General features: G+C 58.1%; 1 protein-coding gene across 2 annotated transcripts; it reads right to left on the bottom strand.

Moving 5' to 3' along the window:
* Positions 1 to 1,139: 1,139 nt before the first annotated feature.
* LOC309686851 (1-phosphatidylinositol 4,5-bisphosphate phosphodiesterase gamma-1-like) lies at positions 1,140 to 20,382 on the bottom strand. Of its 2 annotated transcripts, XM_082499632.1 has the most exons (32): positions 19,648 to 20,382; positions 14,364 to 14,513; positions 14,163 to 14,256; positions 14,008 to 14,055; positions 13,111 to 13,195; positions 12,898 to 12,978; positions 12,772 to 12,806; positions 11,539 to 11,611; positions 11,336 to 11,437; positions 11,139 to 11,257; positions 10,957 to 11,042; positions 10,646 to 10,766; positions 10,377 to 10,545; positions 9,970 to 10,089; positions 9,651 to 9,758; positions 9,378 to 9,565; positions 8,957 to 9,157; positions 8,704 to 8,823; positions 8,186 to 8,369; positions 7,792 to 7,869; positions 6,767 to 6,870; positions 6,441 to 6,537; positions 5,778 to 5,844; positions 5,148 to 5,311; positions 4,929 to 5,025; positions 4,577 to 4,801; positions 4,115 to 4,263; positions 3,237 to 3,351; positions 2,838 to 2,999; positions 2,555 to 2,643; positions 2,249 to 2,433; positions 1,140 to 2,171 (listed from the first exon to the last, which is right to left on the bottom strand). In XM_082499632.1, the coding sequence occupies exons 1-32, from the start codon at positions 19,865 to 19,867 to the stop codon at positions 2,120 to 2,122; spliced, it is 3,888 nt and encodes a 1,295-aa protein (XP_082355758.1). In that variant the 5' UTR covers positions 19,868 to 20,382; the 3' UTR covers positions 1,140 to 2,119. The 2 variants fall into 2 exon arrangements, with proteins under 2 accessions (XP_082355758.1, XP_082355759.1); XM_082499633.1 differs by lacking the exons at positions 10,377 to 10,545; positions 10,646 to 10,766; positions 10,957 to 11,042; positions 11,139 to 11,257 and having other exon boundaries at positions 9,970 to 9,999.
* Positions 20,383 to 20,642: the final 260 nt, after the last annotated feature.

The raw sequence follows: 20,642 nt of genomic DNA, 5'->3' as shown, positions 1-20,642 counted from the left end.
CCCATGGAGAGAGGCGGGAGGGTCCCCCGCGGGCTGCGGCCTGTCCCTGTGTCCCCGTGTCCCCCTGGCCCCGTGTCCCCCTGGCCCCGTGTCCCCATGGCCTTGGCTCCTATGTCCTGTGTCCCCATGGCCCTGTGTCCCCATGGCTCCATGTCTCCATAGCCCCGTGGCCCCATGGCCCTGTGTCTCCGTGGCCTTGGCTCCTATGTCCCGTGGCCCCAAGGTCCCGTGGCCCCATGGTCCCATGTCCTCATGGCTCCATGTCCTCATGGCTCCATGTCCCCATAGCCCCATGCCTCCAAGGTCCTGTGTCCCCATCGCCCTGGCTCCTATGTCCTGTGTCCCCATAGCTCCGTGCCCCTGTGGCCCTGTGTCCCCATGGCCCTGGCTTCTATGTCCTGTGTCCCCATAGCCCCGTGTCCCCATGGCCCCCTGTCCCCATGGCCCTGGCTCCTTATGTCCTGTGTCCCCATGGCCCCAGGTCACCATGGCCCCGTGTTCCTCGGCCTTGGCTCCTATGTCCTGTGTCCCCGTGGCCCTGTGTCCCCATAGCCCTGTGCCCCCATGGCTCTGTGTCCCCCTGTCCCTGTGTCCATTTCCCCATGTCCTTATGGCCCTGTGTCCCGTTTCCCCAGAGCCCTGTGTCCCAATGACCCTGTGTTCTGTGTCCCCATAGTCCCTGCATTCCCATAGCTGTGTGTCCCCATAGCCCTGTGTGCCATGTCCCCATAGTCCCCAAGTCCCCAGAACCCTCTGTCCCCATGGCCCTGTGTCCCCATGACCCCGTGTCCTGCATCCCCACAGTGTTGTGTCCGTTGTCGCTGTGTCCCCCTGGCCCTCTGCCTCGTAGCCTGTGTCCCCTGGCCTGCGTCCCCCTGGCCTTGTGCCCTGTGTCCTGTGTCCTGCGTCCCGTGTCCCCTCCTCGGTGGCCCTGCCCACCACCACACTGCCCAGGTGTCCCCACCGCCGCTGGGACATATGTCATGGGGACAAGGGTGACACACTAGATCCGGGACCATCAAGCCACCATTCTGGGGACATCAGCCACCCTGGGGACATCAGCCACCTTGGAGACATCAGTGCTGGGGTCAGAGCTGGGGAGGGGGAACGGACACCAGACCATGACGACGGGGTATAAATATTGGCTAAATAGATTTATTTTCATACAAAGAATACACAGATCCCCCCCCCCCGCTGGGATGCCCCGACCCTGGGGGACACCCCAAGATGTACCCAGCCACCGCCTCGCCGGGCACCACCTCCCTTGGTGTTACCATCAGGATCTGTCCCCGTTCCCAGGGTTTCATTCCAACGCTGGTGTCATCTTGGGGACATCTCTGTCCCCCCCACTGGGGCCATCTCGGTGCCCCCGTCTGCCCAATGCCTGCTCGGGGCACCCTGTCACTGGCCACCCCCAAACCTGCTCCCCCACTCCCTTGTGCCCATGCCAGGGGCATCTCCGGACATTTTGGGGTCCCTCCCCCCCATGCCCTAATACTGCAGCTGGTACAGACCCCACCCCTCCCCCCTCCCCCCCCGCCATATTTACACGCTGGATAAAAGAAGAAAATACAGATATTTATAGTGGGGAGGCAAAATGTCCCCCTACTCCCCTCCCAAAGTGTCCCCTGCGTCCCCCATCCTGGTGCCTCACTGCCAGCCAGTCCTGTCCCCTGTCCCCAGGGTGGAGGTGGACAGTCCTGCACCATTCTGGGCGAGCTGGGCATCTGTGCCTCAGTTTCCCCCTTGGTTGTGGGGCTCATCGCCGGCCCCCTCACCATGGGGTGGTGGGATATGGAGGACGCGGGGTGAAGAGGAACCGTGGTGGCCACCCTGTGAGGACAGGGATGTGGTCACCAACCCCAGGGGACATGGGACGAAGCCGGAGGTGCTCGGGATTTACACCGGAGCATCCTACCTCCTGCCTCGCCCCGATGGAGAAATGTCACAGGCAGAGCTACATGAAGTCCCCTTTCGTCCCCAAATTTGTCACGCCGCTATCGCCCAGCCCCAGGTGTGTGTGTGTGGGGGTGGGGTCTGGATCTGGCCACCCCACCTCCCTTCGCAGCAGGAGAGGAGGTGGCAGGGGAGGTCCGCAGTGGGCTCGCACCCATCCAGCTCAACTGCGTTTGGTGACCATCTGCCGGTCCCTCTTCTTCTTCTCCATCAACCTGGTGAAGAGCAGGGTGGTGGCCTTAGGGACCCTCCTGAAAGGGACCTCCTGAAGCCACGGGGATGGGACACTCACTTGCGGTTGCGGACTTCGGTGAGCTCCATGAGCCGCTCCTGGGCTGCCCGCAACTCGTCAAGGCGCTGCTGGTAGCGGGAGTCGCAGCCGTTGGTGCGCTCGTAGCTGGAGACTTGGCTGGAGAGCTCACTGGCGCGATCCCGTAGCTGCTGGATGGATGAGTAGAGGTTCTCCTCGTCTTCCTCCTGTTCCAACACAAGGATATGAGGCTGGTGGGTTGGACAGGACACCCCAGGGTGATGTTCCCCCTTGCTCCGGCTGGGGAAACTGAGGCACAGAGTTCCCCAAGCTGCCTGGGCCACCTGCCTTGGCGTTGATGATCTCGATGTGGATGAGGAGGGAGGCGAGCTCCAGGTCCTCGGTGTAGCTGTTCTTCAATGGCACTGACCGGTAGCCTGGACATAGCACCACAACACAAGCTCAGCCCCATGGCAGGGTCCGAGCCCCTCACCCTGTCCTGATCCCCAAGGAGGTGATGATGATGATGATAATTACAGAAGGATTGGACTAGATGACCTTTAAAGGTCTCTTCCAACCAAACCCATTCTATGATTCTATGATGATGATGGTGTGGATGGAGGGACCATACCTGTTTTGAGGCCCTTGACGGGGAAGGTGGCTTGTGCCAAGAAGTTTGGGTCGCTGAACATGTCCTCCTCATACACCACGAAGCGGAGGAAGGCGAACTCAGGGTTGTTAATGTCAAAGACGAACTGCTTGAAGAGCCAGACGGGGTTGAAGCCGTTATCAGCTAGAGGGTGAGGAGAAAGCAGGGAGGATCAGGGCAGGGCTGGACACATGGACATCACCGGCATGGCACCAGCATGTAAGTGTGAGATGCCTGTCCTCTTCACTCCTCCACAAAAAACAGCCCCATCACCCACATGTCCAAGAGGACCCCAAAGGGCACAGTTAGGGTTGTCCTGGTGCCCCCAACTGTCCTAAGGCACAGGGGCTGAGTGAGAACATCATCCACATAAACCCTCACCTACAACGTCCGTCTTGTTCTTGCTGTTGTCATATTCAGAGCCGCACACCTCCACCTCCACAAAGGGGCACACAATACTCCTCCCATTCTTGGGTAGGTGCCGGGCACCAAGGATCTGCAGGAGGAAGAGGAGGGTGAGGTTTGGCTACATCGGACGAAGAAGGAAACTCTGGGGCAACCCCAGGGCTTGGCCATTTTAGAATCATAGAACGGTTTGGGTTGGAAGGGACCTTTAAAAGTCATCTAGTTCAACCCCCTGCCATGGGCAGGGACTTCAACTGGACCAGGTTGCTCAAAGCCTCGTCCAACCTGGCCTGGAATGTTTCCAGGGATGGGGCACCCACCATCTCTCCGGGCAACCTGGGCCAGTGTTTCACCACTCTCAGCGTAAAAAATTTGGGGTGTTTTGGGCTTGCTAAAAGCTTCATGGCCATGATTAGCCACACCACACCTTGGACCGGTTTTAGCTTGATTTTAGCTGTATCCACCAAATTATTTAAAAAACCTTTTCTGGACTCGTGCCATGCTGGAGAGTCAGGTATCTACAAACCAACCCGTCCCAGCTCTAACACTGAAATTATGCAAGGGTTGGGTAAGGTGCTTCTGGGCTTGTTTTAGCTACTTTACCCTCCACCTTGTTCTTGCTCAGGCTGGGCTCAGCTCTGGGCAATTGTGGGGTTCTGCTCCAGGAAAAATGATGCCATAAATGGAGAAAGACCAACAAACTGAAGAGATCATGGTGTAATGATCTCCTTGGAGCTACTGTGGGGCTGAAACATGTAAAAACCACTCCCCACTGACCCAAAACTGAGAAAGAAGCAAGACCTCGTCTGGATGGTGACCACCTCAGGGTGGACTTGCTCTCCTTGCCCACTTGCCTGCAGCTGTACTGTGATGGGCTCCACAATCTTCAGACTGTTCTTGTCAAAGGGGTCGAACGTCTCATCCCTCATGATGTCAGGCTGCAGGACGTAGCCGCTGCGGCCACCGAGCATGAAGAGCGCCTGGTTCAGCTGCATTGGCTTGTCTGTGGCCATGGGAACAGAGCAGCTCTGAGCTGTGGGCCTCAGGGACTTCCCCAAGGTCCTTGAACAGAAGGTCCTGCCCTGGCAAACCCCCTACTAAGAACCTCCAACCATGTCGGAGAAGGGATGCAGCTGGGTTTTGCATGAAGCACCCAAGAATTGCATGGAGATGTCCCCATAAGGAGGAGGACAAAGGTTGGGGTGTTCATCCAAACCACCTCCAGCAACAGGACCCAGAGCAGAGACACCAGGGATGGGAATTTTGGGGTGACCTGCGGTGATGAGCCCAGCAACCACCCCAGGAGCAGGATTTACCGGGCGTCTGGAAGTTGAGGGCCACGAGCTGGCTACCGCAGATCCACATGGGCAATGGGTCATAGTTGGAGGAGTCCAGGCGCTGCCCTTTGGGGTAGATGCGGCTGAGCTGGCGCCGGTTGTACTGCAGGAACTTCTTGCCCTTGCTGCGGTTGGCATACTTCTCCGCCTTGGTCTCCGGGAAGGAGGACATGTCCCGGTAGCATGCCTTGTCTGTCCCAATCTCTGAAAGCACCAAGGTGGCCATCAGGGAAGGACACAGGGCTTTCCGGTGGCCCACGGGTTGGTCTGCCGTGACCACTTGGTTCCCCCCACCCATCTCTTCCCATCACCCCCCTTCTCCAGCTCTTACTGTCCTCATCGAATGGCACTGGGCGGCAGTACACAACCAGCTCAGAGAGCTCCAGCGCTATCTTCTTCCTCCGCTCCATGATCTTCCCCTCTTGCATCTGCACAGGGGAAAACAGGAGCTGAAAGTCTCCCCCCAGCCTCCTCCTTTGGAGATGTTGGGGACCATCCACTGGGGGATGGGACGGTCCACCCCCATCCTCTGCACCCCGGTGCCCCTCACCCTGGCATCGGCGTTCTGCGTGGCCTCTCGGATCTTGGCCACCCACTCGCTGAGTTCCTCCTGCGTGTCCGCGGCCACATCCAGCGACTGGGCTGCGTGGGACATCTGCTGGGAATGGATGGTGAAGACAAATGGTTTGGAGCTCCTCCCGTCTTTGGAGATAACTATAAGGACATCAGAGGGGGGCTTTACTTGAAGACATTCCCAATGGATGGCTCTGTGGAGCAAACGAAACCTCAGCGGTCCCGCTCCCGGGCCCCCACCGGCCCCCGCCCCCCCTCGGCACCCCACCAGCCGTTGGGGTGCTCTTCTTGTGAGAGTCCCATTTTTCTAATGAATGGTTTCAGCTTTCCGCTCTGAAATGCATTTTCCTTGCAGCCAGAGATAAATATTCCCTGAATCACCCAGAACTCCAAATTCCTCTGAATCCCCCCCAAAATCAACAAAATCCCTCCAAACCCCAGCCCCACGTTGCTCCCCAGCACGCTGTGCCAAGCATAAGCCTGGCTGGCAATTGTGTGATGAGTTTGGGGAGCCTCAGCGCACGGCACCGAGCTTCAGCGTGGGGTGCGCGCCACTCCAGCAGGTTCCCCACAGCTACAGTCGGGTCATGGTGGTGGCGACACTCACCGACGTGGCAGGACGGCACGTCAATGAAGCCCTTCAAGAAGTTCCCCAGGGGGCTGTTTTCCGATGACTGCAAGAGAAGAAGGAAGAAGGGGCGGTGGGGGAGGCATGCGGGGCCGAGCCTGGTGCCCACTTTGTTTGGCAGCCTCCCTCCAGCCCTCCAAATCCTCTAAGTCTGAGCAAAAGCAGAGAAAAAAAACACCCTCTTGGCAGGTTCTGCTCCGTGGTTGAGCATGCCCCAACCTCTGCATAAAGGTCTGGGCTGATGTGGGGCCAGGAGCATGCCCCAACCTCCAAATAAGGGTCCAGAGTGGAGCATGACCATGAGCATCCTCCAGCCTCTGGATAAGGGTCCAGACTGGAGCAGGACCATGAACATCCTCCAGCCTCTGGATAAGGGTCTGGAATGACATGGGGCCAGGAGCATCCCTCAGCTTCCAGATAAGTGTCTGGGCTGGAGCAGGACCATGAACCCAAGGTCTGGATAGGGGTCCAGGCTGGTATGTGGCCAGGAGCATCCCCCAGCTCTGGACCAGAGGATAATGGTCTGGGCTGGAGTGGGGCTGGGAACATCCTCCAGCCTCTGGATAAGGGTCCAGGCTGGTGGAAGGGTGGGACCATCTTGGGCAGCCTTGGTCCTGGGTTGTATGGGGACAGGGCACTCACGGCCTCATCCTGCTCCTGCGCTTGCGTGCTGACAATCTCCTCTACGTAGTTGGCCGGGAACCACAGTTGCTTCTTGCCCCCGTAGTCCCCCCGCCACCTGCAAGGGGTGAGAGGATCAAGGCAAGCGGACCAATTTGGGGGGGGACGGGGTGTTCATGCTGCATGCAATGTCGGGGAGCGGTGGGAGAAGGGGTGGGGGGGGTGGGGGGACAGAAAAGGAGGCAGTTAAAACCCACCGCAGGACAACCTGCCGGAAAAACCCGGGGTGTCCCTGCCACCCCCCACCCATGGCGATGCCCACCCGGGGACCACCCAACCGCCCTCACCAGCCGCCGTCCTGCTTGTCGACGTTGTGGATGATGGCCTGCTTGCAGAACGACAGCTCATCCTCCCGCTGCGCTTTGTAGTCGTAGAGAGCCTTCACTGTGCACTGGGCCACCGGGGAAAGGGACACGTGTCACCACCCAGCGCCAGGGATGCTGGTGAGCAGCGTTGCCTGCTCAGCCCAGCTCCTTCAACTCCCATGGTGGAGTGTGGGAGTTCCTGATGGTTTGACACCCCAAATGATATCCCAAAATCCCCTACACCAGCAGTGAGACATGTTAGAGGGGACAGGAGAGCTGCGGTCCTGTGGGACCACCATGCTCAGCGCAAAGCAGGTTCCTCTTCTGGGTCCCTCAATGGTTTCTTCTGGTGCACTGAAGGGGTTAATCCCCTGATATTACCACACTCCCTGGGAAAAAGCTCTTTGGTTTAAGCTTTCCAGTGTCTAGTCTTAGCCTGAGAGCTGCTCTGCTGCAGAGGGACCTTTAAGACACAGCAGTGCTGGACCATGGGATTGTAGGATCACAGGGAAGGAACCTTGGAGCTCCAGTTCAGCCTCCTCCAGGGTCAGCTCTGAGAGCAGCTTGGTCCCCAAAACCTCCAAAGATGGAGACTGGGTCAGCTCGAAGATTAAGCCAAGACCGAAAAACCTCTGAGGATGGAGACTCCACTGCCTGGGAACTGACCCTAAGCCCGCTCTTTCAGGGTTCCCCAATGCAAAGGGACCCACAGAGGTTTCCTCACTATTGGGGCAGACTTGTGCCAGGTCCTTGCTCTAGGCTGAGCTCTCTCCAGACGATGCTGTTGGTGGAACTCAGACTGTCCCCAAGTGATGGGGAAGCAGGAAAGGTCCCACCAGCTCCAGCATCACTTGAGGGTCAGAAAAACGCAGTAAAACATCACCACTTCTTAGGTCGGTGGTGGGAGATGTGGTCGGTCTGGGGGGATGCTGTCCAGGAACCCCAGCACTAGAATCACTGTGTCCCACCACCCTCCACTTTCCAGGGACACCAGCTTGGCCCCTTACCCTGGCCATTGGCATCTTGTTGGCCTCTACGTAGAAGTGGGGAGTCCGCACCTCATACAGGGCTCCATAGTCCAGCTCCTGCAAGGAGAAATGCCTGAGTGGGTCACCCGGATGCAGGCAGGGGCCACAAGGGGATGTGGTGGGATCCGGGCCACCACGTTTGATCACAACAATGTTGAGAGGGACCCAATATCCTTTTGCAACTCATTGGAAGATAATTACAGTGGAGCTATAGCTGGGGCAATGGTGGTGGAACGAGCTTGGCTGGTTCTGGTTGGGCTTCACCCAAGAGGTTGGAGAAGACCTTCCCACCATGGTGGAGCTGGGGACGGGAATGGGTTGCCCGTGGCACAGAGACCCTGTCTCCCCCATCCCCACTGCCAGGAGCACTCACGGTGGTGCCCATCTTCTCCAGGGTCTCCTCGTTGATGGGGTAGCGCAGCTTCATCTTACGGTAGAGTGGGTGCTTCTCATAGTAGCTGACGAGGTCCACGAGGCTCTCGAACTCGGCTGAGCTGCCCAGCATGAAGAGCCGACCTTCTTGCTGGATGCGGCAGTGCTTGATCTTTCCCTCTGCCCTGGGGCCAAGAGAGCCAGAGGAGGGGATATGTGAGGGGTGGCCAGACCCTGGCACCATGGAGGGGATGGGCAGGAGGTGACACTCTGCTCCAGTACACATGCCAACAGGGTGACTATGCTGAGGACATGGCTTTCCCATCGCTGCAGCTAGGGTTTCCCCACTGTGACAGCATCACGCGTCCCACCATGTCGCCCTGCTGACCCAGAGCAAGCTTCTGCTACCCAGCATAGAGTCACAACAGACATGAGCCAGGTAGTTCTCAGCTTGGCCGGCAATGTGGGCAATGTGGCCAAGCCCAACCAGCCTCGGGGTGCCGGGGTGGCCACACTCACCGGAAGGAGATGGCGTAAGAGCTGGGTTCGCTGCGCTTGCGCACCAAGAAGGCTCCGTCCCGCGGGACCCGCATCAGCATGTGCTCGGCCTGCAGGCGGGTCAAGCTGGCGTGGTACCACCTGGCCGGGCAGAGAATGGAGGTGGTGGGATGGCGCCGGCATCCCCATGCCCTGGGAGACACCCAAGACGTGAAACCAGGGATGGAGGAGGCTGCTGGACCCAGGGGACCAAGGGGATGGGGATCATCCTCACTCTTTGCTCTCATGGGCATTGGGTTGGGGGACAGGGTCGGTGAGGCGCATCTCAAACTCGTTGCAGCGAAGCGGCACCTCACGGTAGTGGCAGATGAGGCTGTAGAGGCTGTCGAAGACCAGGTTGTCCGTCAGGTAGAACTTGGTAGCGCCGGCTTCCTGCCGCGAGTGGATCCGGCAGTGCTGCACCCGGCTGGACCTCCTGCCATGGTGGTGGAGAGAAGGCAGGAGTGAGTCAATTCAGGTCCACATCCCCACCCTGAATGTGGGTTCAGGGGTCCATGTGCCATACAAAAAGGTGGTGTTTCCTCCCCAAAAACACCATTCCAGCCACCAAATGGGGGATCAGCTGGACCTCTAGTGGGATGCCCAGACTGACTCGGGGAGGGTGAGATCCTGCCTTATCCCCCCAGGGCTCCTACCAGAAAGAGAGGGTGTAGTCGCCCACGAAGGTCTCGCTCTCGCGCACCAGGAAGGTGCCATCCTTGCCGCCCGTCTCAGTGCAGTACTCGTGCAGCAGCTTCTCGGCGATCTGTCGTCCATCACGGCCACCTCCCAGTTTCCCATGGAACCACTTCTCCGTGAAGTGCAGCTCGTTGTTGTTGAACTCCTGCAAGTTCACCCCAAAATGGGAGAGATGCCCTCGGGGTTAGTGTTCCCCACCACCCCACAGGCACATCCTGCTCCGCACACACCTCCTTCTGCTCCACCTCCTCCTCATCCTCGTTGAACTGGTAGCGGGATGTCTCCTCCGAGTAGTAGATCTTGTTGCTCGTCAGGACAAAATAATGGGGGCTCCAGGTCTGGGAGGGAAGAAGAGCATCACCAAGATAGGCAGGATGGTGGCATGGAGGGATGGGCTTTGAGACCTGTTTCTGCCCCTGGCCCATTCCCCCATGGCATTGCAGTGGTCTAGGAGAGTCCGTGCCCCATGCCCAACCCAAGCCCTGATACTGATCCCCATCCAACAGACCCTACGTGGACCCTGGCTGCCATCAGCAAGGAGACCCTTACGTGATCAATGGGGTCTTCAAGGTAGAGGATGCCATTCTTGATGGAGTTGCTGATGTCGTTCTCTGAGTAACTGGCGGTAGAGACTTCCTCGTACAGGTTCCCTTCGACCAGTTTCTTGTGCTGGGGACAGCCCAGTCAGGGGAGCTCAGCAGCGGGTATGGTGTCCCCATCATGCTGAGCTCCCAGCCCTCAGGCCACACTCGGGCTCCTAAAAGTTCCCTTCCACCACCCCCTGTTCCCCTTGACAGTCTCTTGCAGTAGGACATCTTTCCAATGTCTTACTGCGCATTCACAGAAAGATATTGCTCTTGAGTCCCAAGATTTGGGATAATCACCATCCCTCCCAGCCCAACGTGGTCCTTGTCCCTCCCACAAAGAAGGGGTTTGGGGTGGTGCCCATCCCACACCTTGATTAGGATCTTCTTCTTGAGCTGGGTGGGTGAGGGCAGCTCATCGGCATTGATGTCTACAGGCTTGGTGAGTAGCATATCCCCAAAGACCTTCTTGAAGTGGGAGGCCATGTTCCTCTGCTGGACGATGCTGCAGTGGTCTTCGATGGAGAGGATGATGGGGAACCTGGAGGAAGCAGGTAGGAATGGTGGCTTGGGACGAAGGCAAAGGAGAGGTTGCCTGCCTGGCCCAGAACTGGGGTGTCACTTGGGGGGCTGGGGCTTACTCGGAGGTTACGAATGCATGCTCCTTGATGGTGTGCAGCACATCCAGGAACTTGATCTTGGAGGTGAGTGTGTGGCCATGGTAGATGATAGGGAGATCGTCTGGGCCATCCCAGCAGTCCACTGAGTGGGGAGACACCTTGGTTAACACATGCTGGTCACCAACTGCACACTATTTTCGAGCCCCTGAAGGACATGAAAGATCCCCCCCACCCTGGTGCCATGGGATGGGTACATGGGATGGCCATCTGATGTGACACAGGACACTGGGGAGGGGATCAGCATCTCTTGTGAGGTGCTGGGGTGGACTCACGCTCGATGCAGCGGCAGCCCATGCGCAGGCAGCGGGCGTACGCCTCCAGGGAGGACTCACTGGAGAACTGGTCCCCTGTCAGGTACCTGCAGAGAATAAGGACCATCAGCGGCGAAAGCTGCCCCGGCTGGATTGATGGGATGCTCATGGAGGTTCCTGAGGAGAGCCCACCCTGTCCTTACGTGTTGTGGGAGGAGGAGATCCAGTACTGGGACAGGGGGTGGTTCATCTCCTCGGGCACCACACGCTCATACTTGGCATCCATCACCATGTTCTCCTTGGAGAAGAGGTATGTGAGGAACTAGGGGGAAGCAGAGAGGTCAGAGCCTTCCAGGGCTGGGGAGACATCCCTGGGTGGGTGCCATGTGCAGCTACCCACCTCATCCAGCTGGAAGGAGGGGTCCACCGCCTCACTGGAGCTCTCCTTGAGGTAGGTGCACATGTAGTCCCGCACCATGCCCACGTCACTGGCCCAGGGTTCCTGGGATGCAAACACGGCTGCCGTTATGGGGGGAACTGGGCCAGGGTATCCCATGGATTGGGGCTGAGAGTGATGCCGTGGGGGTCTCTAAAGGCACCCACCTTCTGGTCATGCAGCAGGAACTTCTGGAAGTCGTAGAGGGAGACTTGGCACAGCTCGGGGCGGTCCACATTCCTGGAGCACGGAGGGACCATCAGCAAGGACCAGGGAGCAAGAGTTGGGGTAGACCCCATGGAGGAATTGAGGCCACCAACATCCACCAGCCCCTTGGTGGACCCCGGTGTGGCAGCTGGAAAGGGGCTCAGGGAAAGCACAGGCCAGGGGGTGCAAGGGGCACCTCGAGCTGTTGGGTGCTGCTAGAGCAATCACTCCCAGTGTCACCCTGCGAGCTGGGAGAGGCGGGCACACAGACAGAGCGTGCAGCATTGCCCAAGGATATGGGGATGAGGGCAGGGTGACATAGAATTGTAGAATTGTCATGTCCCTACATTCCTGGAACCCATCCCTACTCCCATCCCCGCTTCCATCCCTGCTCCCATCCTTACTGCCATTCCCACTCCCATCCCTGCTCTCATCCCTGCTCCTGTCTCAGTTCCCATCCCCACTCCAATCCCTGCTCCCATCCTTGCTCTCATCCCCCTCCACACCCCCGTTCACATCCCTGCTCCCATCCCCATTCCCATAGAATCATAGGATCGTTGTGGCTGGAAGACACCTTGATGGTCGGACTATTGAGTCGAACCGTTAACCTGGCACTGCCAAGTGCACCACTCAACCACGTCCCTCAGCACCACATCAACACGTTCTTTAGATACCTCCAGGGATGGTGACTCCACCACTTCCCTGGGCAGCCTCTTCCATTGCTTGACAATCCTTTTGGTGAAGAAATTTCTCCTAATATCCAACCTAAACTTCCCCTGGTGCAACTTAAGGCCATTTCCTCTTGTCCTATCACCTATTACTTGGGAGAAGAGACTGACCTCCACCTCTCTACCACCTCCTTTCAGGTAGTTGTAGAGAGTGATAAGGTCTCTCCTCAGCCTCCTTTTCTCCAGGTTAAACCACCCCAGTTCCCTCAGCTGCATATCCTCTCATATTACTGCTCCCATCCCTGCCCCTCAGACCACCCTTGCCATCCCCACCATCCCTGTCACCCAACCCTGCCCCAGGCTCTGCGTAACCAATGCTGGGAGATGCTCCGGGGCCACACGCACCACCCGGACCCTCCGCTCTCCTCAGGGTCTGCCCCACAGCCCCGCTGCGTTGCCGTACCAATGGGTTCAACCCCTGGAGGCTTGGCCGGGATGGGAGCTGGGGGGCTTCTGGGTACTCACCTCAAGGGGAAGGAGAGCTCCAGCTGCTCGATGACCTGCAACGCAAAGGAGGGGACCAGGCTTAGCTGGCCAGGGACACGCTGCACTGGGCAGGGGATGCTCAGGACAACAAGACGTGGTTCTTACCGACTTCTGTGCATCAAACATCAGGTTTTTGTAGAACTGGATGAAGTGGGAGAAAGTCATCTCGTTCCTGGCTTCCACCTCCTGCCGGAGAGGGTGATACATGAGATCGGGACCACCCAACCAGAGCCAGTGACACCAGGGCTGGCTTCAGCCCCGCTGCAGGGGCTCAAAGAACCTCTCCTTGTGTAGTTGGGGTGCCTGGGGGGTCCTTACCACGAGCTTGTCCCGCAGGAACCTCATGTTGGGGACGCGGTAGTTCACCTGGGGCAGCATGGCCTTCAGGTCCTTCACTGTGATGCTGCGGGAGGGTGAGCCGGTGTCAGGGCACCAGTCAGACCCCACAGAGGATGGTAACTCCCAGATGGGTCACAGCTCCCGACATCAAGGTTGCCAACCCCAAATACTGGTGCCAGCATGGTTTCTGGTGTGTGGCTCCCACCCTACTGGGCTGTGGAATCCCCTGTACAGGACCCCTAATTACATGAGGTTTGATGCAAGTGCGAGCAGGCGGTCAGGCAGAGGGAGCATGTCTGGGAACCAACCAGCTGCTCTAAACCATCATCCTATGTGGAGACGATGCCCATCCCCATAATCATGGTTGCCCAGAGAAGCTGTGGCTGCCCCATCCCTGGAGGTGTTCAAGGCCAGGGTGGATGGGGCTCTGAGCAACCTGGGCTGGGGGGAGGTGTCCCTACCCATGGCAGAGGAGTTGGAACTAGATGATCTTTAAGGTCCCTTCCAACCTAAACCATTCTATGATTCTATGATTTAAGTCCAAATTCACTTGATCTCCGTTTTTTCTTGTCTTGTAGAGATGTTTATGGGCTGCATTTATGGTCCAGCCCTTCCTGGCACTGGTGGAAATGCAGTAGTGGGCATGGGAGCATCGGGGTCCCCATGGTCCCTATAGTGTTGAGGAGGGGACCTGCACTTGAGTCTCTGTTTTTCAGTGCCTTTGAGCATCCCAAATAACCTGATACTACCTTGTCCCACCACCCCTACTCCCAGCCCAGCTCAGCCTCCAGATTTGGGGTGAAACATGCGGGGATACGGCCCTGTCCAGCTAAACCTATCATCCACTTCCTAGCATGGGATCATGCCTGTGCTCACCTGCCTTCCCGCGACCGGTCCATCGCATCAAACTGTTTCCGCAGCCACCTGGTAAGGAAGGGATCGACAGATGGTGGTCAGTCCCAAGGGTGGGGGTTTGTCCCCCAGACCCCCAGATAGGGACTGGGAAACAGGACCCACTGGTCCTTCCTCACCTCTCGATCTGCAGTGGGGTCTGGGCTTTCTGAGTGTCTGCCACCAGCCAGTTGAGGCCCGTTATCCACAGGTTGATGTCCTCCTCACAGAAAGCTGGAGGAGAAAGAAGAGGGTGGTGAGGTTGGGATGGGGGAGATAGGATGCTGGGGAGGGGATGAGAGCCCAAGGGTGGTTGGGGGCCAGGGAGGGAGCCCACACACCGGCCACGCTGAGCGTCCGCAGCCTGAAGTCCATCCCATAGAGGATGATGAAGCACATGGCGAAGTCAAGCTTGCGAGCGTCCTCAGGGTAGCGCTCGAAGTCCCGAGAGTTCTTCCCCAGGCGGATCTCCTTGATCTCCCGAATGTCGACTGTGGGGAGAGAGAGACATGACACTGTCCCCAGACACCCTGCTACCACAGACCCATGTGTGGGTCTCAGGGAGGCTGCAAGAGGTGGGACTACCAGGAGACCATATGCTCTCTGGGGAGCCTTGGCCCCAGGATGGAGTTTCCCCGTGGCACTGCCCATGGGTATGTGATGATATTGTGGGTTCTGTGGCCATGTGTCCTATAGGGAGATACGTCCCCGCTGCCCTCCAGTGACGTGTCTGTTAGTGTGGTGGCACCATGGATATTGCACGTCCTTCAGGGAACCGTGTCCCCAGAATGGGGCATCCCTGTGGCACTGCCCATTGGTGCATGATGGCATCGTAGGTGCCATGGCCATGTGTCCTCCAGGGATCCATGTCCCCAGGACGGAACATCCCCGCAGCACTGCTGCAGTTGTGTGACAGCACCACGGGTGCCATGGCCATGTGTTCTCCAGCAAACTGTGTCCCCATGATCGGGTGTTCCTGTAACGCTGCTGCAGCTGCTTCACAACACCATGGGTGCTGGGTCCATGTGTCCTCCAGGGAGCCACATCCCCAGGACGGTGTGTCTCTGTAACACTGCCCCAGATGTGTGATGGCACCCTGTGTGTCCTCCAGGGTCTCATGTCCCCAGGATGTGGCATCCCCACAGTGCTGCCCACTGGTTTCCCTGCTTTGTGGGTGCCACGTGTCCTCCAGCCTCAGCCTGCCCCATCCCAACCAACACATCTCCAGCTACTTCTCCCCTGCCTTCTCCTCCCCAAGACAGACCCTGCTCTGGGCCAAGCTGAGCTCATCTTTTAATTGAAGACGTCTACCCCAAAGGTGGCAATTTGGAGCCCTGGCAGCCCAGACCGCAGGGCGTTTCTTTCCTGCTCTCTCATCTCGCTATATAAAGCTCTGCTGGCGGCGGGAGGGCTGTGTTTCCGGACCGCGGTCTTCCTCACCACTACACCACTGGGTGAGATTTCCAAACTCCTGGTTTTGCCGAGCGGACGCGTCCCGCCGGGAACAGAAACAAAATATGAAGATATTCAGAATAACACTCAAAGTTGTTCTCGATACTACGAGCATCACCCCTGGGCAGCTTTGCCCTTCGGAGCTGAGCCACCAGCACCGGAAAGGGCTTTGTGAGGCCGAGGGTGGCCGGACCACCACGCCGGAGTATTGTCCTGCTGAGGAAATGGGTCATTTCCCGGAGAATTTCCAGCCCGGCTGTGTTTCCGATGCGGCGGTGGGGAAGGGTGCAGACATGCCGGTGCCTCGACAGAAACCCTCAGCCTAAACCAAAGGGGATAAATAAAAGCCAAGCGTGGGGGGGAATAAGGGATGGGGGAGAAATCGGGCTGATTAAGCAAGAAAAGAGGTGCAAAATAGTTTTTCTTGGCGGAAAAGCTCCAGAAAACAGTGGAGGCTTTATCCAGCCTTCCCTTGCTGGATGACCACAAGCCAAATTTCATGGATGAGGGTGAGATTTAGAAATTCTTCCTAATATCTCATCTCAATCTGCCATCTGTCAGTGTCAAACCATTCCCCCTCGTCCCATCACTCCCCTCCTTGATCCAGAGTTCCTCCCCAGCTCTCCTGGAGCCCCTTTAGGCACTGGAAGGGGCTCTGAGGTCTCCGCAGAGCCTTCTCTTCTCCAGGCTGACACCCCCCCCACCTCTCCCAGCCTGTCCTCCCAGCAGAGGGGCTCCAGCCCTCGCAGCATCTCGGGGGCCTCCTCTGGCCCCGCTCCACCAGGTCCATGTCTCTCCTGTGCTGAGGCCCCCGAGCTGGAGGCAGCACTGCGGGGGGGTCTCCCCAGAGCAGAGCAGAGCGCAGCAGAGGGGCACAATCCCCCCCTCGCCCTGCTGGCCACGCTGCTGGGGATGCAGCCCGGGGTGCCGGGGGCTCGCTGGGCTGTCAGCGCATGTCGCCGGCTCCTGGACAGCTTTTCACCCCCTCCAGCACACCCAGGTCCTTCTCCAGAGGGCAAATAGCCTGACCCCATGAAGAGACGGGGGAAGAGGGAGCGGCGCGGCGCTACACAATGCAACGCGGATGGCGGCTTCCTGGAAACCACATCTGCAGCGGATTTGCAGCGATCATGTCAGAACTATGTCTCCAAACTCCTCCCTGCATTGTCTCAGGGGTCCCGGGCGATTAAAACACTCTGGAAGTCGGTTCCAGCTGCGAAAATCCCTTTTCTCTTCTAATGCAAAACGAGTGGTGTGGTGCAAAGAAGATTTTCAATGGTGGGAAGATGATGTAGGACCAGGTTCTGCCCGATGGCTTTTAGGGATGCTGAGAACCTGGGAGTTTTCTTAATGCATTAGGAGAAAAGCAAAGCAAAGTGGCTGGAGGGAATGTTTTTGCTGGGAAACCCCACTGGCCCATGCAGAGCTACGGTGGCATAAGCCATGTTCCCTCATGTTCGCCTCGGTCACCCCTTCTTGCAGGACACGTGGCAGCTCAGACCCTCCTGTATAGGGGGGTCGGGCAACCACATCCCCCAGAGCTCCCCATGGTGTTGTGAAGCCGATTTAAAACCTGAAAGAAAAGATTTCCTCCAGGTCCAGCTCAGCGGTGTTAAATCCCATCTGGATTTTCTCCTTCCCAAATGGTCCTATTTCTAATTATTGGGCGTTCATGAGGCTGAAGGTATGATCCCAATTAGCCGTCGCTGTGGCAAACCAGGCTGCAAACCACCCCACGAAATGCTCTCAGGTTTGCCAAGCTACCTTCATTCCTATTTCTTCTGATTTCTTGCAAAGATCCCTATTGGGCTGTTTTCCGCTAGATTTCATCTTTGCGCTGGGGACTGGGATCTGTCGAGGGCGATGAGCTGGAAACCCTCTGGGACGAGGCTAATTTCGGAGGCGATGCTACAGGCGACCCCATTGGCATGGACACGCGTCCGTCGGCTGCTTAATGAAGCGTATAATTATCCTGCATGGCATGGGGCGTCTTGGGGAGAGCCGGGATCTGTGTCCTGGCCCTGCCAGTCCGTAACAGAGACATCAGCGCTGTGGGTTGTCCCCGTTAATCCCTCTGCAAGCAGGGTGCCTGCTTGAAGGGGGGATTTAAAATGGCCTGGGCAGGCGTGAGGTCGGGCGCGGGGTGGGAGCGAGACCCCAGGGATGAATAGGAGATCCCGACACTTCCATAAAATCCTGGTGAATGGGAGGACGTGCGAGCACAGAGTAGGGCTGGACCAGGGGGGTGAAGGTGCTTCAGTCCACAACCAATACTGGGATCGGTCCTGCCCCAGGGCTAGGGGAAGCAGGTGGTGGAGCTAGATGGAAGGATTGTACCCTTTCCAGAGGGTTTTTCTTTTTTCCCTGCTTCTGGATGACCTTGGAGGATGCCCACTCATTCCCATGGTGGGGTTTTGGGCCATTGCATGGGAGAAGACAGATCTCAAGGCACTGATGGGGAAACTGAGGCAGGGCATCAGGAGCGACCGAGACCCTGAGCCGATAGCGCACGGTGCTCCAGAAAAACACCAATGCACCGGAAAAGCGTTATTTCCGTGAGCGCAGAATGAGCTCTTCCCTATGAGGGCCAAAATCACCTCTCCAAAAATGGGTGGCTGTTGTCCCCTCATCTGGACCTCTTCCTTCCACAAATCTGCTCCCATGTCCAGCAGGTCTGGACAGGCACATATCCTGCTTATGCTGATGCTCATCTCTGGCTGCCACTGTCCTTTCCAGCTCAGCCTCACCATGGCTGGCAGCCTGGTTTGGGGTCGGCCCCTCCAAGAGGGAGATGAACCCTCCAAGGGATTTTGCTCCATCTTGTGCAAGATTAGTGATGGGCGGTGATTTTGGGGTGGGTAATAGGGTGACTTTTAAGGACACCTCCTAGGGAAAAGGCACCTGTCACCTCCCAAACCTCCAGGGTGGGCTTTGCCATCATTGAGGTGAGATGATACCCCCAAACGGGGTTCCTCCTCATATGGAGCCATGGGATGAGGTGGTGGAATGGCTCTGTGTCACCCCAATCCTGCGTTTTCATCCATTGGCTCTTTTTAGCTCAATTTAAGAGGAGGTGCAAGTCTCAAGGTAATGAGCAACCAGTTAATGAGCACCAAGGCATGTGGCCCCACCCATGGACCCACCAAAAGCCTACTAGCCGCCAGCGAAACCACAGGGAAGGGTGATTTTTTATGGATGCTCCAGTGGGAGCAGCTCCTGTGCCAGACCCCAGTGCCACCAGTCCCCACCAGTTCAGATGCCATTCAGACTTTGTATTGATGTCATTAATGCACATGGGGCAGAGAGGGTATGAGACCCCAGGATGAAATGGCAGCAGCTTGAGCCCCAAGGCCCAGGTGAGCTGTGATGGAGGAGGCAAAGGTTCCTCAGCCCTGCAGCTCCTGCATTTATATCTCTGGGCATCCTACGATGGCCAGGCACCCCACCACAGTAGGGCATCCCACCATGGTATATCATCCCACCATGGCTGGATATCCCACCATGGTAGGGCAGACCTCTATGTCCAGGCAACCCACCATGGTAGGGCATCCAAATATGGCCAGGCTACCCACCATAGCTGGGCACCCCACTATGACTTGGCATCCCACTATGTCCACGCACCCCACTGCAGCAGGTAGCCTAACATAGCCAGCCACCCCACCGTGGCCGGGCATACCACTGCCAGGCACCCCATCATGGCTGGGCATGTCATGGCCAGGTCTGCAGCTGGACATCCCACCACAGTAGGACATCCCACCATGGCCAGGCACCCCACAGCCAGGCACCTCACCACTGTAGGACCTACCCACCATGGCCAGGCACCCCACAACCAGTCACCCCACCAAGGTAGGACCTCCCACCATGGCCAGGCACCCCACAACCAGGCACCTCACAACCAGTCATCCCACCATGGTAGGACATGCCACCATGGCCAGGCACCCCACAACCAGGCACCCCACCATGGCAGGACCTCCCACCATGGCCAGGCACTTCACAACCAGTCACCCCACCATCGTAGGACATGCCACCATGGCCAGGCACCCCACAGCCAGGCATCCCACCATCGTAGGACATGCCACCATGGGCAGGCACCCCACGGCCAGGCACCCCACCACAGCTGGGCACCCCACTGGCACATCCCCAGCCCAGAGTGCTGCTGCCACCGATACTCACTGTCTCCTTCCACCTTCTCGGGCGTCCGGCTCCAGATGATCTGTCGGGTCTCCAACTTCACCTGGAAGGTCCTTCGCTCTGGCCTCTGTGACTTCTTCTGATAGAACAAGGTGAGGACAGTGCCCATCTCCAGGCAGCGGAGAATCCTGCCCATGTCCCCTGCCTCCATCCTGCTGTCCTCCAGAAAGCCATTGACGCTGTTGAGCCTGACCACGGACATCTTCACTGCGTGGCCATAGCCCGGCGGAGCTGCAGAGCCGGGGTTGTCTCATGCAGGAGAGGACAAACCAAATAGCCGAAACCTCCCCAGGGATTTTCTCTTCTTGCCCCGGGCGTGGGTTTCCTCTGAGACCGACGTCCCCTCCGCCGCACCACGGCCACGGCACGGAGCCGGGCTTGGCGACAGCGGGGAGGAAAAGGGTGGGCTGGAGGTATTGTGACCTTCTTGCCGAGGCTGAATCCGGCCCCGGCGTTGGCATCCAGCGTCGGTGGGAGAAGACGGGCAGCACCGGTAGCAATGGCCTTGCAATTCAGAGCCAGGAGGGAGAAAAACCATCCGGCCACCGCAGGATAGCGGGGGGCACCTTTGCGGGCGAAGAGGGTGGCGTGGAAAGAAAACCCAGCCAAAGAAAAACAAACAAAAAAAAAAGCAAAGTCACCCCAAAACTGACGGTGGCTGCGTTGAGCGGTGGCGAATCTCCCCTCCTCCCCGGCCTCCGGGCCAAGCGGGGCTGGGGTTGGGAATGGGGTGCGGCGATGGGGTGTCGAAGGGTGCTCGGCCAACCCAGGGAGCAGCGGGGTCCCGGCGGGGCGGGATGCGGGATGCAGGGTTGGGGTGGTGGTGGGTAGGGAGGAGGCAAGGGGTGGGGGGAGGCTCCCGCCGGCCGCCCGCCGCCCCTCTCCTCTGCTTCTTAATTTCGGGCTGATGAAATGGACGCCCAGAGGAAACTGCAATCACACATGGCCGGAAAGAGATCAGAAAGGAATTTAAAAAA

Source organism: Vanellus vanellus, assembly GCF_965231255.1.
Source record: "Vanellus vanellus genome assembly, chromosome: 2".
NCBI classification, from domain to species: domain Eukaryota; kingdom Metazoa; phylum Chordata; class Aves; order Charadriiformes; family Charadriidae; genus Vanellus; species Vanellus vanellus.
The sequence above is the reverse complement of the archived record's forward strand: the minus strand, read 5'-3'. Positions and strand labels throughout refer to the sequence as shown.